Source organism: Dermacentor andersoni, chromosome 5, assembly GCF_023375885.2.
Source record: "Dermacentor andersoni chromosome 5, qqDerAnde1_hic_scaffold, whole genome shotgun sequence".
NCBI classification, from domain to species: domain Eukaryota; kingdom Metazoa; phylum Arthropoda; class Arachnida; order Ixodida; family Ixodidae; genus Dermacentor; species Dermacentor andersoni.
The window spans coordinates 36,386,489-36,398,767 of NC_092818.1; the positions used below are offsets into that span (position 1 = coordinate 36,386,489).

General features: G+C 42.7%; 1 protein-coding gene across 1 annotated transcript; it reads left to right on the plus strand.

The window, feature by feature from the left end:
• The first annotated feature begins 2,381 nt into the window (after positions 1-2,381).
• On the plus strand, positions 2,382-3,020 carry LOC126519918 (uncharacterized). Its single transcript, XM_050169192.1, has one exon. The coding sequence runs from the start codon at positions 2,382-2,384 to the stop codon at positions 3,018-3,020; it is 639 nt and encodes a 212-aa protein (XP_050025149.1).
• The last annotated feature ends 9,259 nt before the right edge of the window (positions 3,021-12,279 follow it).

Genomic DNA, 12,279 nt, shown 5'->3' on the forward strand with positions numbered 1-12,279 from the left:
TTTGTTTATGTGTTCTGCTTCCTCCCTTGTCCTCATTATTCATGTGCTATCTTTGCCGTAACAAAATACAGCTACCTGTGCTACATATTTTGTCAGCGTGTTTAGATTATGGCAAGTTTTGTATTAGTGGTTATTGCAATCTGAAATTGTCTGTGTCAGCTATTATACTTCGTCTTGCAAAAGTATGTTTGTCAACATAAATAAACAATTAGTACAAGTTTTGCTGTATTTATTTTTGTAATATCTATTGTGAAGCTTTTATACACTGTTGCATGTTGTATGACAAAATACAATTGATGCACAATTTTTAATGTGGTATTTTTCAGATCAATTTTCAACTGCCACTAACACGCACAAGTTGGGGGGGGGGGAAAGTGCCAACTAGAGTACCATAAGGTAAGACAGCTATTCTTACTGTTAGACTGGATTATCAATTGCCAACCAGTTGTTTTCAGCAAGCTTAGTATAACGCATAGCTTATGTAATCTAAGTTCGAATATTGTTTTTATTGCACTTGATTATCTGGGTCTCCTTTGTACATAAGTGCGGCCTTTTTTATTTGTTATGTGTAGCTTACTTGCTTAAAATATTAAATCGTAAGTTCTAAATAAAGACACGTCTCGAAGAACCGTGAAATAGGTTTAACTTATAAATGTTTTGACATTAGAGACTTGTGCAGTGCTGAATTGAACTTCTACATGAGTTACATAATATTTTGGGGTCTCATTATGGTTCTGAGTTGCATTGCAGTGTCATGCATATGCACCTGCAGGCTACATATTGGATGTTTATTTAGGACTGTTTTGCTTGGTTGGCTATTGATTCCAGTTTAATAGTAATGAGAACTGTCTTGTTTTCATGGTGATTCTGTGCTGACTAATACATTTGAATTTTTCAGAAGACGACAAAGCGTAATGAAATGTTAACTTATTGTTGCTAACCTGCCACGTCCTTTTTGGCAAGTTTGCTATGGGTTCTTTCTTATATGTTGTCTTTTCACGGTAGTCATCTTGCGAACTAGCCGTAGTCGTGTGTACTTACAGCAAAAGTTGGTGACACATATTGAAAAGCGGCTCGACACTGCCATCCGAGAGTCAAACGACTTACATGGACTAGTTATTTTACTCTCATTGCAAGAGTCCTGCACCGCGCACTAAGGGTAACTTGACACACACTGCTGGAGTCGTCAGACTCATCACGAATAGTTGCCCGAATCTTTGAGCAGTAGTCATGTGACCCTTTATCTTGAGTCGTCTGACTCCTGAAGAATAGTTAACGGACTCCCTCAGCAGTAGTCGTGTAACCCTTTTGAGAAGGTTAGGAGACAACTACAAGAGAGTGTGCATGACTATTGTGTGTGCAGTCACGTAACCACCTTGTATCGAGCACAGATAGTCTCGGGACTCTCTGCCGAAAGAGAGTTCGGGTGTCTCCCACAAAGTGTGTCGTATACGTGGCGAGTCCAGACTCTCCGAAAAGAGTAAGAGGTACTCTTTTTTTTCTTAGTGTGTACTGTTCGTTAAGAAAATGCTGTCGAAGCTGAAATAAGTCTTCAGTTGCGATTCATTGATTTGGGTCGCTTCCGTCATTACAAAGAATGTGATATATGAAGAACTTGTTTATTCACATTGCTAGCTAAAATACATTTACGCTACTTATCGAGACGTGGACGCAACGGTATCTATTCAATTGAATGGCTTAAAACCAAGCAAAGAGCGGTCTTGAATTGGGTTATATTTACAAACCCTGCTCTTCAAGGGAGTCACGCGTAATTCCACTATGCGTGTAATCTGCTATTCTCTACTGTTCTTTATGAAAATGCTATCGAAGCTGAAAAAGGTGTTCGGTTGGGATTCATTGATTAGGGTCGCTTGCGTCGTTACAAAGAATGCGATTTATGAAGAAGTTGTGTATTCGCATTGGTAGCTGGAATACATTTACGCTACTTATCGAGACGTGGATGCAATGGCATATATTCAATTGAATGGCTTAAAACCAAGCAAAGTGGGGTCTTGAATTGGGTTATATTTACAACCCCTGCTCTTCCCGGCAGTCACGCGTCATTACTGTTGTATCTGTGCAACGTTTATCAAGCGTATTCTCTTGTTACTGTGCGCCGCGTATCTGATGCACGCGGTCATTGTTCACATGTGCTATTGTATCGCTAGCCAATCGCATGCCTCGGCTGCACCCATGCTCCCTTTATAAGGCGAAGCCACTGGATCGTTGCTGTCTGTTATGTTCATGTTGCTGTCCGAATAAATACTTGACTTCACGGCGTCTCTGGTCAACATGGCGACGAGGATGGGATCGTTCAGGCAGAGGCAATGACCAAGCCTGAGGAAACGGCAACGACGCCACGGCAAGCGAGGACATCAGTGATGACCAACACCCTGGGATCTTTGGCCGAGTTCTGCCCAGGCTCTGGCAATATCGAAGTCTACCTGGAAAGGTTCGACCTGTATGCAACCGCCAATGGAATAGACTCAAGTAAGAAGTTGCAAGTCTTCTTAACAATCCTGGGTGAAAAGGCTTACGTGACTCTCCGTAGCCTGCTGCTGCCGAAGAAACCAACGGAAGTCAAGTACGAAGAAACTACAGAAGCTCTCCGAAAGCACTATGCTCCAAAACGGTCAGTGGTTACGGAACGGTATCGCTTCTACCAGCGAAAGCAAGAGCCGGACGAAAGCCTAAAACAGTTCATCGTCGAGCTGAAAAGACTGGCTGCAACGTGCTCGTTTGGAAGCTTTTTGGAAGAAGCGCTCCGGGATCGACTGATTGCTGGACTCAGGACGGATTCGATTCGATGCCGTCTCCTTGCCTTGTCAGACGACGAAGTCACCTGGGAGCGAGTATGCGAAATTGCCACCGCCTTGGAAACGGCCCAGAAAGACACCCGAGAAATGCTACCGGAGGGGTCAACCGCCAGTCCTGCCGACGTTTACTGGTATCGGGAGCCCACCACGCAAGGCAGGCGACACGCGACGAAGACCGCTAGCAGCGAGCAGCGCGCCCCCTAAAACGGTCCAAGGAAGCAACGTGGGAAAGGCATTGTTCGCGCCTGTCATAGATGCGGCGGACTGCACGCGCCAGTGAGTTGTCCTTTTCTCAAAAGTACCTGCTTCAAATGCTCGAAGCCAGGGCATGTAGCGAAAATGTGCAAAACTAAGGTCGTGCACAAAGTTGAGGAGACCTTGCCGTCAACAGACTTGCTGACTGTTAGTACGACTAACCAAGTTCATAGCTCTCCGCCTATTGTGCTTAAAGTAAAGGTAAACGGCAAGAAGATTCCGATGGAACTAGACACGGGAGCAGCTGTGACCATAATGTCTGAAAGAGACTTTGATGAAAATTTTCCAAATTACCCATGTTCCAAAGACGACGTGCGTCTAGGAGTGTATAATGGCACTGCACTCAAAGTGAAAGGCGTAGCAAAGGTTAATGTGTCTTATCAGAACCGAAGCCACGATCTGCCTCTGATAGTCGCAAAGCAAGAAAATGAAGCCCGCATGCCGACGCTTTTAGGTCGAGATTGGATGACTACACTAAAATTTGACCTGCAAAATGCTGTTCAGCAGTTGCAATGTGACGTGGATAACATACAGGAGGGCAGGCAGATGGTAGCAGCGGAAGCTGAAAAGAAGTTGAAACAGTTGTACGGTGATGTGTTTGAGCCAGGCTATGGTTCTATCAAAGGATTCACTGGTAGTATACGAATGAAAACCGATGTGCATCCAACTTTTTGTAAGGCGAGACCAGTACCATATGCCTTTCGCGAACAAGTGGAGAATGAATTGCATGACCTTGAGAAAGCTGGTGTGGTGTACAGAGTCAGGCACAGTGATTGGGCTACACCGCTAGTTATCGTGCCAAAGAAAACGGGAAAAGAAATTAGGATATGTGGGGATTCCAGAGTCACGGACAATCGGGATATTGAACTTGACCACTATCCACTGCCTCTGCCAGAAGACATATTCGCGTCACTGGTTGGAGGGACCATGTTCACCTTACTAGATTTGTCGAAGGCTTACCTGCAGCTTGAGCTGGATGAGCAGGCACAGCATCTGCTCACGGTGAATACGCACATGGGACTTTTCAGGTTCCGGCAATTGCCGTACGGAGTGGCAAGCGCACCCGCAATGTTTCAGGCCGTGATGGACCAGGTTTTACAAAACATACCTGGGACAGCCTGTTACCTGGACGATGTGTTAATAGCAGGTAAAAACCTGACGGAGTGCTATCACCGTTCCCAGCAAGTGCTACAGGCGCTTAGTAAGCACGGCATTCGTGTAAACGCAGGGAAATGCAAATTTTTCCAAGAAAATGTTTGTTACTTGGGGCACGAGCTAGACAAGCATGGCGTACACCCAGCAGCGGAAAAAGTAAAAGCGATTCGAGAAGCGCCAAAACCAAGTAATGTGACTCAGCTAAAGGCATTTTTGGGCATAGTAAACTACTACGCTAAATTTTTGCCTGACCTAGCAAATGTGCTAGAACCTCTCCACCAACTGTTCCGCAAGGGCAGCACATGGAAATGGTCGAGCCAGTGTGACGCATGTTTCAGTCGCTGTAAAAAGTTGATCAGTGAAGACACGGTCTTGGAACTGTATGATGTCAGCTGTATTTCTTTCGTTACATGTGACGCTTCTGCTTACGGATTAGGCGCAGTGCTGTCGCACGTGGTTGAGGGCGTAGAGCGACCGATCGCGTTTGCATCGCGGACGATGACGCCTGCTGAGCGTAACTACGCGCAAGTGGAAAAAGAAGCGCTTGCAGTTGTTTTTGGAGTGAAGAAATTTCATAAATATCTGTACGGGCGTACTTTCAGTGTAATAACTGATCACCAGTCGCTCACAGTCATATTTGAAGCAAAGCACCACACAAATGCAGTAGCTGCAGCTCGTGTGCACCGCTGGGGAATTTTTCTTGCTAACTACAGCTTCGTATTTTGCACTGACGAGGAACAAAGATAGCCAATGCAGATGGTTTATCACGCCTTCCACTGCCGGAAGCCGGTGACGAGGCAGAAGAAATCTTTTATTTTTCGCCTGTCAATAAACTCCCCATAACTGCGAAAGATATCGAGCGTGAAATTGAAAGATCCAGTTCTCAGTGCTGTTCGTGAAATGGTATGGCACGGATGGCCGCGGGCTGTGGACGCTCATTATCAGCCTTTCTTCGTGAGGCGATTTGAACTTTCAGTGGATTGCGGCTGTTTGGTGTGGAACAACAGAGTCGTAATACCACATTCGCTTCAAAGTGAAGTTATGTGTTTGTTGCATGAGCAACACATTGGCATTACAAAGATGAAAGCTCTTGCAAGGTCAATGGTTTGGTGGCCAAAGATAGACAACTGCTTGGAACAAACTGTAAAGCAGTGTGAAATTTGTTAAAGCACAAAATCTTTGGTGCCACTTGCGCCGCTTTCATCTTGGAAGTGGTGCACAAGCAGTTGGGAGAGGATACATCTAGACTTTGCAGAAAAAGAAAAAAAGATGTTCCTTTTAGCTGTAGATTCCTATTCCAAATGGTTGGAAATAACAGTCATGACGTCAACGACCCCGCAAAGCACGATCGAAACAGTGCGCTCGTTGTTCGCAAGTCATGGCCTACCTAAAGAGGTAGTCACTGATAACGGGCCGCAGTTTCGTGCAAAAGAGTTTGAGGACTTCCTATCGTCAAACGGGGTTAAGCATACGCTTACTCCACCATATCATCCTCAGTCCAACGGTTCGGCCGAACGTGCGGTTCAAACAGTAAAGCAGTCGCTGTTGAAGCAATTGCTGGAAGACCAGAGGAATAAAAGTTCCAGGTCACTGCAGCACAGAATTGATAATTTTCTGTTCGCCTATAGAACAACGCCGCATACATTCACCGGCCAAACACCAGCTGAACTCTTTGTGAGGAGGAAGTTGCGCACAAGGTTGTCGTTATTGAAACCAGATATGCAGGATGCAATAAATGCCAAATATGAGAGTAATGTACGTAGTGCAAACAAGAGGAGGAGTTCACCCAGAGTATTTTCTGTTGGGGATAGAGTGTTTGTGCGTTCAGTACGTGGGGAACAGGTGAAATGGCGTCCAGGCAAGATTGTGGATGTGAAATCGGCAATGACATACCTTGTGGTTGTGGATGGACAGACGCGGTTTGTGCACGCGGATCATTTGCGACATTCTTTTGTAAAGCCTGGTAGTGTTGTGAAAGAAAAGGATGTACCTTTGCCACATGCAAGTGAACTGCTTGAAAGTGAGTTTCCTTGCACCCGCCTCAAACCGGCCAGTGTTGGATCGTAGTGATGGTGGCCCACTCTCACATGGAGCCCAAAGTGCATCAACGTCAGAACAAAACGATGCTGGTTCACCTGTGCTACCCAGGCGCAGCGCTCGTGATAAGCGGAAGCCAGATCATCTGACGTATGACAGATTCTGATCTTGTTGGAGGGGAAGTGTTGTATCTGTGCAACGTTTATCAAGCGTATTCTCTTGTTACTGTGCGCTGCGTATCTGTTGCACGCGGTCATTGTTCACATGTGCTATTGTATCGCTAGCCAATCGCATGCCTCGGCTGCACCCATGCTCCCTTTATAAGGCGAAACCACTGAATCGTTGCTGTCTGTTATGTTCATGTTGCTGTCCGAATAAATACTTGATTTCACGGCGTCTCTGGTCAACACTTACATTATGCGTATAATCTGGTCTTCAAGCCAGTCACGCGTAATTCCACTATGCGTGTAATCTGCTATTCTCTACTGCTCTTTATGAAAATGCTGTCGAAGCTGAAAAAAGTCTTCGGTTGGGATTCATTGATTAGGGCCGCTTGCATCTTTACAAAGAATGCGATTTATGAAGAAGTTCTGTATTCGCATTGGTAGCTGGAATACATTTACGCTACTTATCGAGACGTGTATGCAATGGCATATATTCAATTGAACGGCTTAAAACCAAGCAAAGTGGGGTCTTGAATTTGGTTATATTTACAACCCCTGCTCTTCCCGGCAGTCACGCGTCATTACAGTATGCGTATAATCTGGTATTCTCTACTGTTCATTAAGAAAATGATGTCGAAGCTGAAAAAAGTCTTCAGTTGCGGTTTATTGATTTGGGTCGCTTCCGTCAATACAAAGAATGCGATATATGAAGAACTTATGTATTCACACTGGTAGATGGAATACATTTAGGCTACTTATCGAGACGTGGATGCAACGGTATATATTCAATTCAATGGCTTAAAGCCAAGCAAAGTGTGGTCTTGATCAGGGTTATATTTACAACCCCTGCTCTTCACGCCGGTCATGCGTAATTCCACTATGCGTGTAACCTGGCATTCTCTACTGTTCGTCAACAAACAGCTGTCGAAGCTGAAAAAAGTATTCAGTTGCGATTCATTGATTAGGGTCGCTTCCGTTATTACAAAGAATGCGATATATGAAGAACTAGTTTATTCACATTGCTAGCTGGAATGCATTTACGCCACTTATCGAGACGTGGATGCAACGGTATATATTCAATTGAATGGCTTTCAACCAAGCAAAGTAGGGTCTTGATCAGGGTGATATTTACAACCCCGGCTCTTCCCACAAGTGACTCGTATTTACAGTATGCGTGTATTCTGGTATTCTGAACTGTTCGTTAAGAAAACGCTGTCAGAGCTGAAAGCAGTCTTCAGTTGGGATTCATTGATTAGGGTCGCTTCCGTTTTTACAAAGAATGCGATATATGAAGAACTTGTGTATTCACATTGTTAGCTGGAATACATATACGCTACTTATCGAGACGTGGATGCCTCGGCATATATTCAATTAAATGGCTTAAAACCAAGCAAAGTGGGGTCTTGGTCAGGGTTATATTTACAACCCCTGCTCTTCAAGCCAATCGCGCGTAATTCCACTATGCGTGCAATCTGGTATTCTCAACTGTTCGTTAAGAAAATGCTGTCGGAGCTGAAAAAAGTCTTCAGTTGAGATTCATTGATTAGGGTCGCTCCCGTTACTACAAAGAATGCGATATATAAAGAACTTTTTTTTGACATTGCTAGATGGAATGAATTTATGCTACTTATCGAGACGTGGATGCAACGGTATATATTCAATTGAATGGCTTACAACTAAGCAAAGTGGGGTCTTGGTCAGGGTTATATTTACAACTCCTGCTGTTCAAAGCAGTCGCGCGTAATTCCACTATGCGTGTAATCTGGTATTCTCTACTGTTCGTTAAGAAAATGCTGTCGGAGTTGAAAAAAGTCTTCAGTTGGGATTCATTGATTAGGGTCGCTTCCGTCTTTACACAGAATGCAATATATGAAGAACTTGTGAATTCACATTGCTAGCTGGAATGCATTTACGCTACTTATCGAGACATGGATGCAACGGTATATATTCAATTGAATGGCTTACAACCAAGCAAAGTGGGGTCTTGATCAGGGTTTTATTTAAAACCCCTGTTCTTCCCGCCAGTCACGCGTTATTACAGTATGCGTGTAATCTGGTATTCTCTACTTTTCGTTAACAAACTGCTGTCGAAGCTGAAAGAAGTCTTCAGTTGCGATTCATTGATTTGGGTCGCTTCCATCAATTCAAAGAGTGCGATGTATGAAGAATTTGTTTATTTACATTGCTAGCTGGAATGCAATTACGCTACATATCGAGACGTGGATACAACGGCATATATTCGATTGAATGGCTTAAAACCAACCAAACTGGGGTTTTGATCACGGTTATATTTACAACCCCTCCTCTTCCCGCTAGTCACGCGTAATTCCAGTATGCGTGTAAACTGGTATTCTCTACTGTTCGTTAACAAACTGCTGTCGAAGCTGAAAAAAGTCTTCAGTTGCGATTCATTGATTAGGGTCGCTTCCGTTATTAGAAAGAATGCGATATATGAAGAACTAGTTTATGCACATTGCTAGCTGGAATGCATTTACGCTACTTATCGAGACGTGGATGCAACGGTATATATTCAGTTGAATGGCTTAAAACTAAGCCAAGAGGGGTCTTGATCAGGGTTATATTTAAAACCCCTGCTCTTCACGCCGGTCATGCGAAATTCCAGTATGCGTGTAACCTGGTATTCTCTACTGTTCGTCAACAAACAGCTGTCGAAGCTGAAAAAAGTATTCAGTTGCGATTCATTGATTAGGGTCGCTTCCGTTATTACAAAGAATGCGATATATGAAGAACTAGTTTATTCACATTCCTAGCTGGAATGTATTTACGCTACTCATCGAGACGTGGATGAAACGGTATATATTCAATTGAATGGCTTAAAACTAAGCCAAGTGGGGTCATGATCAGGGTTATATTTACAACCCCTGCTCTTCACGCCGGTCATGCGTAATTCCACTATGCGTGTAACCTGGTATTCTCTACTGTTCGTCAACAAACAGCTGTCGAAGCTGAAAAAAGTATTCAGTTGCGATTCATTGATTAGGGTCGCTTCCATCAATTCAAAGAGTGGGATATATGAAGAATTTGTTTATTTACATTGCTAGCTGAAATGCATTCACGCTACTTATCGAGACGTGGATACAACGGTATTTATTCAATTGAATGGCTTAAAAGCAAGCAAACTGGGGTTTGCTTGCTTGTTTATTCACATTGCTAGCTAAAATACATTTACGCTACTCATCGAGACGTGGACGCAACGGTATATATTCAATTGAATGGCTTAAAACCAAGCAAAGAGCGGTCTTAAATTGGGTTATATTTACAACCCCTGCTCTTCAAGCCAGTCACGCGTAATTCCACTATGCGTGTTCTCTGCTATTCTCTACTGTTCTTTATGAAAATGCTGTCGAAGCTGAAAAAAGTCTTCGGTTGGGATTCATTGATTAGGGCCGCTTGCATCTTTACAAAGAATGCGATTTATGAAGAAGTTCTGTATTCGCATTGGTAGCTGGAATACATTTACGCTACTTATCGAGACGTGGATGCAATGGCATATATTCAATTGAACGGCTTAAAACCAAGCAAAGTGGGGTCTTGGATTTGGTTATATTTACAACCCCTGCTCTTCCCGGCAGTCACGCGTCATTACAGTATGCGTATAATCTGGTATTCTCTACTGTTCATTAAGAAAATGATGTCGAAGCTGAAAAAAGTCTTCAGTTGCGGTTTATTGATTTGGGTCGCTTCCGTCAATACAAAGAATGCGATATTTATTTATTTATTTATAGTACCCTCAGGGCTTACAATGAAGCATTATAGAGGGGAGGGGCTAATAAATACAGATAAGTATGCAAGAAAGGAGAAAGAAAACACGAATACTAATTAGATGACAATGCATGGTACAACGTAAAAATAACTCGAGAGCGACACAAAAAACAAAAAAGCATAATGCGGTAAAAATATAATTATACAAAGAAAAACGGAAAACTTCAGTAATACACATTAAATATAAAAAAAATGGTATATAGGACAGGTTAGAGTGAGACAATAAGCACAGAATGATAGAAAATAAAGCATAATACAGTACACAATGTTTGCAGATTAGGTAGATAATAAAACAGAGAGTTTATCAACAATAATATTCAGGAGAAAGCGGAATTGCTTTATACATTCACATCAGGCATACTAGATAATATTAGTAAGTGCCTTACGGAAGTTATCTGTGTTAGTTATACAGACTAGTGGATCCGGTAGGTGATTCCATTCCTGGCATGTTTTTGGAAGAAATGAATTACCATAGGTAGATGTTTTGTGGAATGGGATGTTCACCTTATGACGATGGTCCAAGCGTGCGGAAGTAAAATGGGCTGGTTCGATAAAGCGTGATTTGAGTGTAGGAATTAAGTGGTATATTTTATGAAACAGACAAAGGCGAGCGATTTTTCTGCGTTTGGAAAGGAGAGGTATGTTGAGGGCAAGTCTGATGCTAGTTACGCTTGCTGTGCGCTGGTAATTGTTGAGAATAAAACGAACGGACCGATTCTGCACAGCTTCTAAGCTGTTAATTAAGGTTAATTGATGAGGGTCCCATATTGAGGATGCATACTCTAGATTAGGCCGAATGTAGGTGACATATAGCTGTTTTTTCAGGGAAGAAGGTGCGAGTGAAAAATTTCGTTTAAGATAGCCCAGCATGCGGTTAGCTTTTGATGTAATGTGTTCGATATGTCGTTTCCATGAGAGATTATTTGTAATGTGCACTCCAAGATATTTATAACAAGATACTGATTCAAGTGGGATGTTGTTAAGATGGTAGTTATAAAAAGATACTTGGCTGCGTGAGATTCTCATGAATTTGCATTTTGAAGTGTTAAGATTCATGTGCCAGCGGGAGCACCAGGTTGTAACGTTATCAAGGTCTGATTGTAATGTAACCATATCAGAATCATTAGTTATTTTTCGGTAAATTACGCAATCGTCGGCAAACAAACAAATAGAGCTAGTGATTTGGTTAGGCAGGTCGTTAATATAAATGAGGAAAAGTAAAGGCGCCAACACAGAGCCTTGGGGTACACCCGATTCTACTGGCACCTCTGGTGAGTCATTGTCATTGATGGTTACATATTGGGTACGATTAGAAAGAAAGCTGCAAATCCATTTGAATATTAAAGGGTCAATATTTAGAAGGCTTAGCTTATAGATAAGTAATTCGTGATTAACTTTATCGAAGGCTTTAGAAAAGTCTAAAAAAATACAGTCCGTCGCAAAACCTGAGTCCAAGAACGCATGCAAGTCTTTAGTGAATGTTATTAGTTGTGTTTCACAAGAAAAAGATTTTCTGAAACCATGCTGATAAGGGCTAAAAAAATTGTTTGATTCAAGAAAGTTTACAAGGTGAGTGAAAATGATGTGCTCAAAAATTTTGCAGGGTACCGAAGTTAATGAGATGGGTCTGTAATTCAAAGGGTGATGTGGGTTTCCCGATTTAAAGAGTGGGGTAACCTTACCGGTTTTCCAATCAATGGGTAGGGCACTGTCGTTAAGTGATCTAGTAAAAATAAAGGTAAGTATGATGGAGCTGTATTCTGCAGTGTTTTGGAGAAACTTGGAATTAATACCGTCAATACCACATGATGATGACCGCTTTATCGTGAAAATTCTGGCTCGGATACCTGCTGGGTCCAGGGTAATGGGATCCATCGCCGGAAAGTTAGGGAATGTAAAAGGGGGATAGTTACTTAAATTTTCTGTGCAAAATGATTGGGCAAACGTGTTGTTTAGTACAGAAGCGCAAAGATGATTCGGAACTTGATCGCCTGAATCGTTTACGAGACTTATAGCGCTATCTTTGGTACATTTCATAACGTTCCAAAAACGTTTTGGGTTAGTTTTTA

What these genes read in the sequence shown, in the direction of transcription:
- LOC126519918 (XM_050169192.1), top strand. Translation starts at nt 2,382, where the DNA reads ATGACCAACACCCTGGGATCTTTGGCCGAGTTCTGCCCAGGCTCTGGC.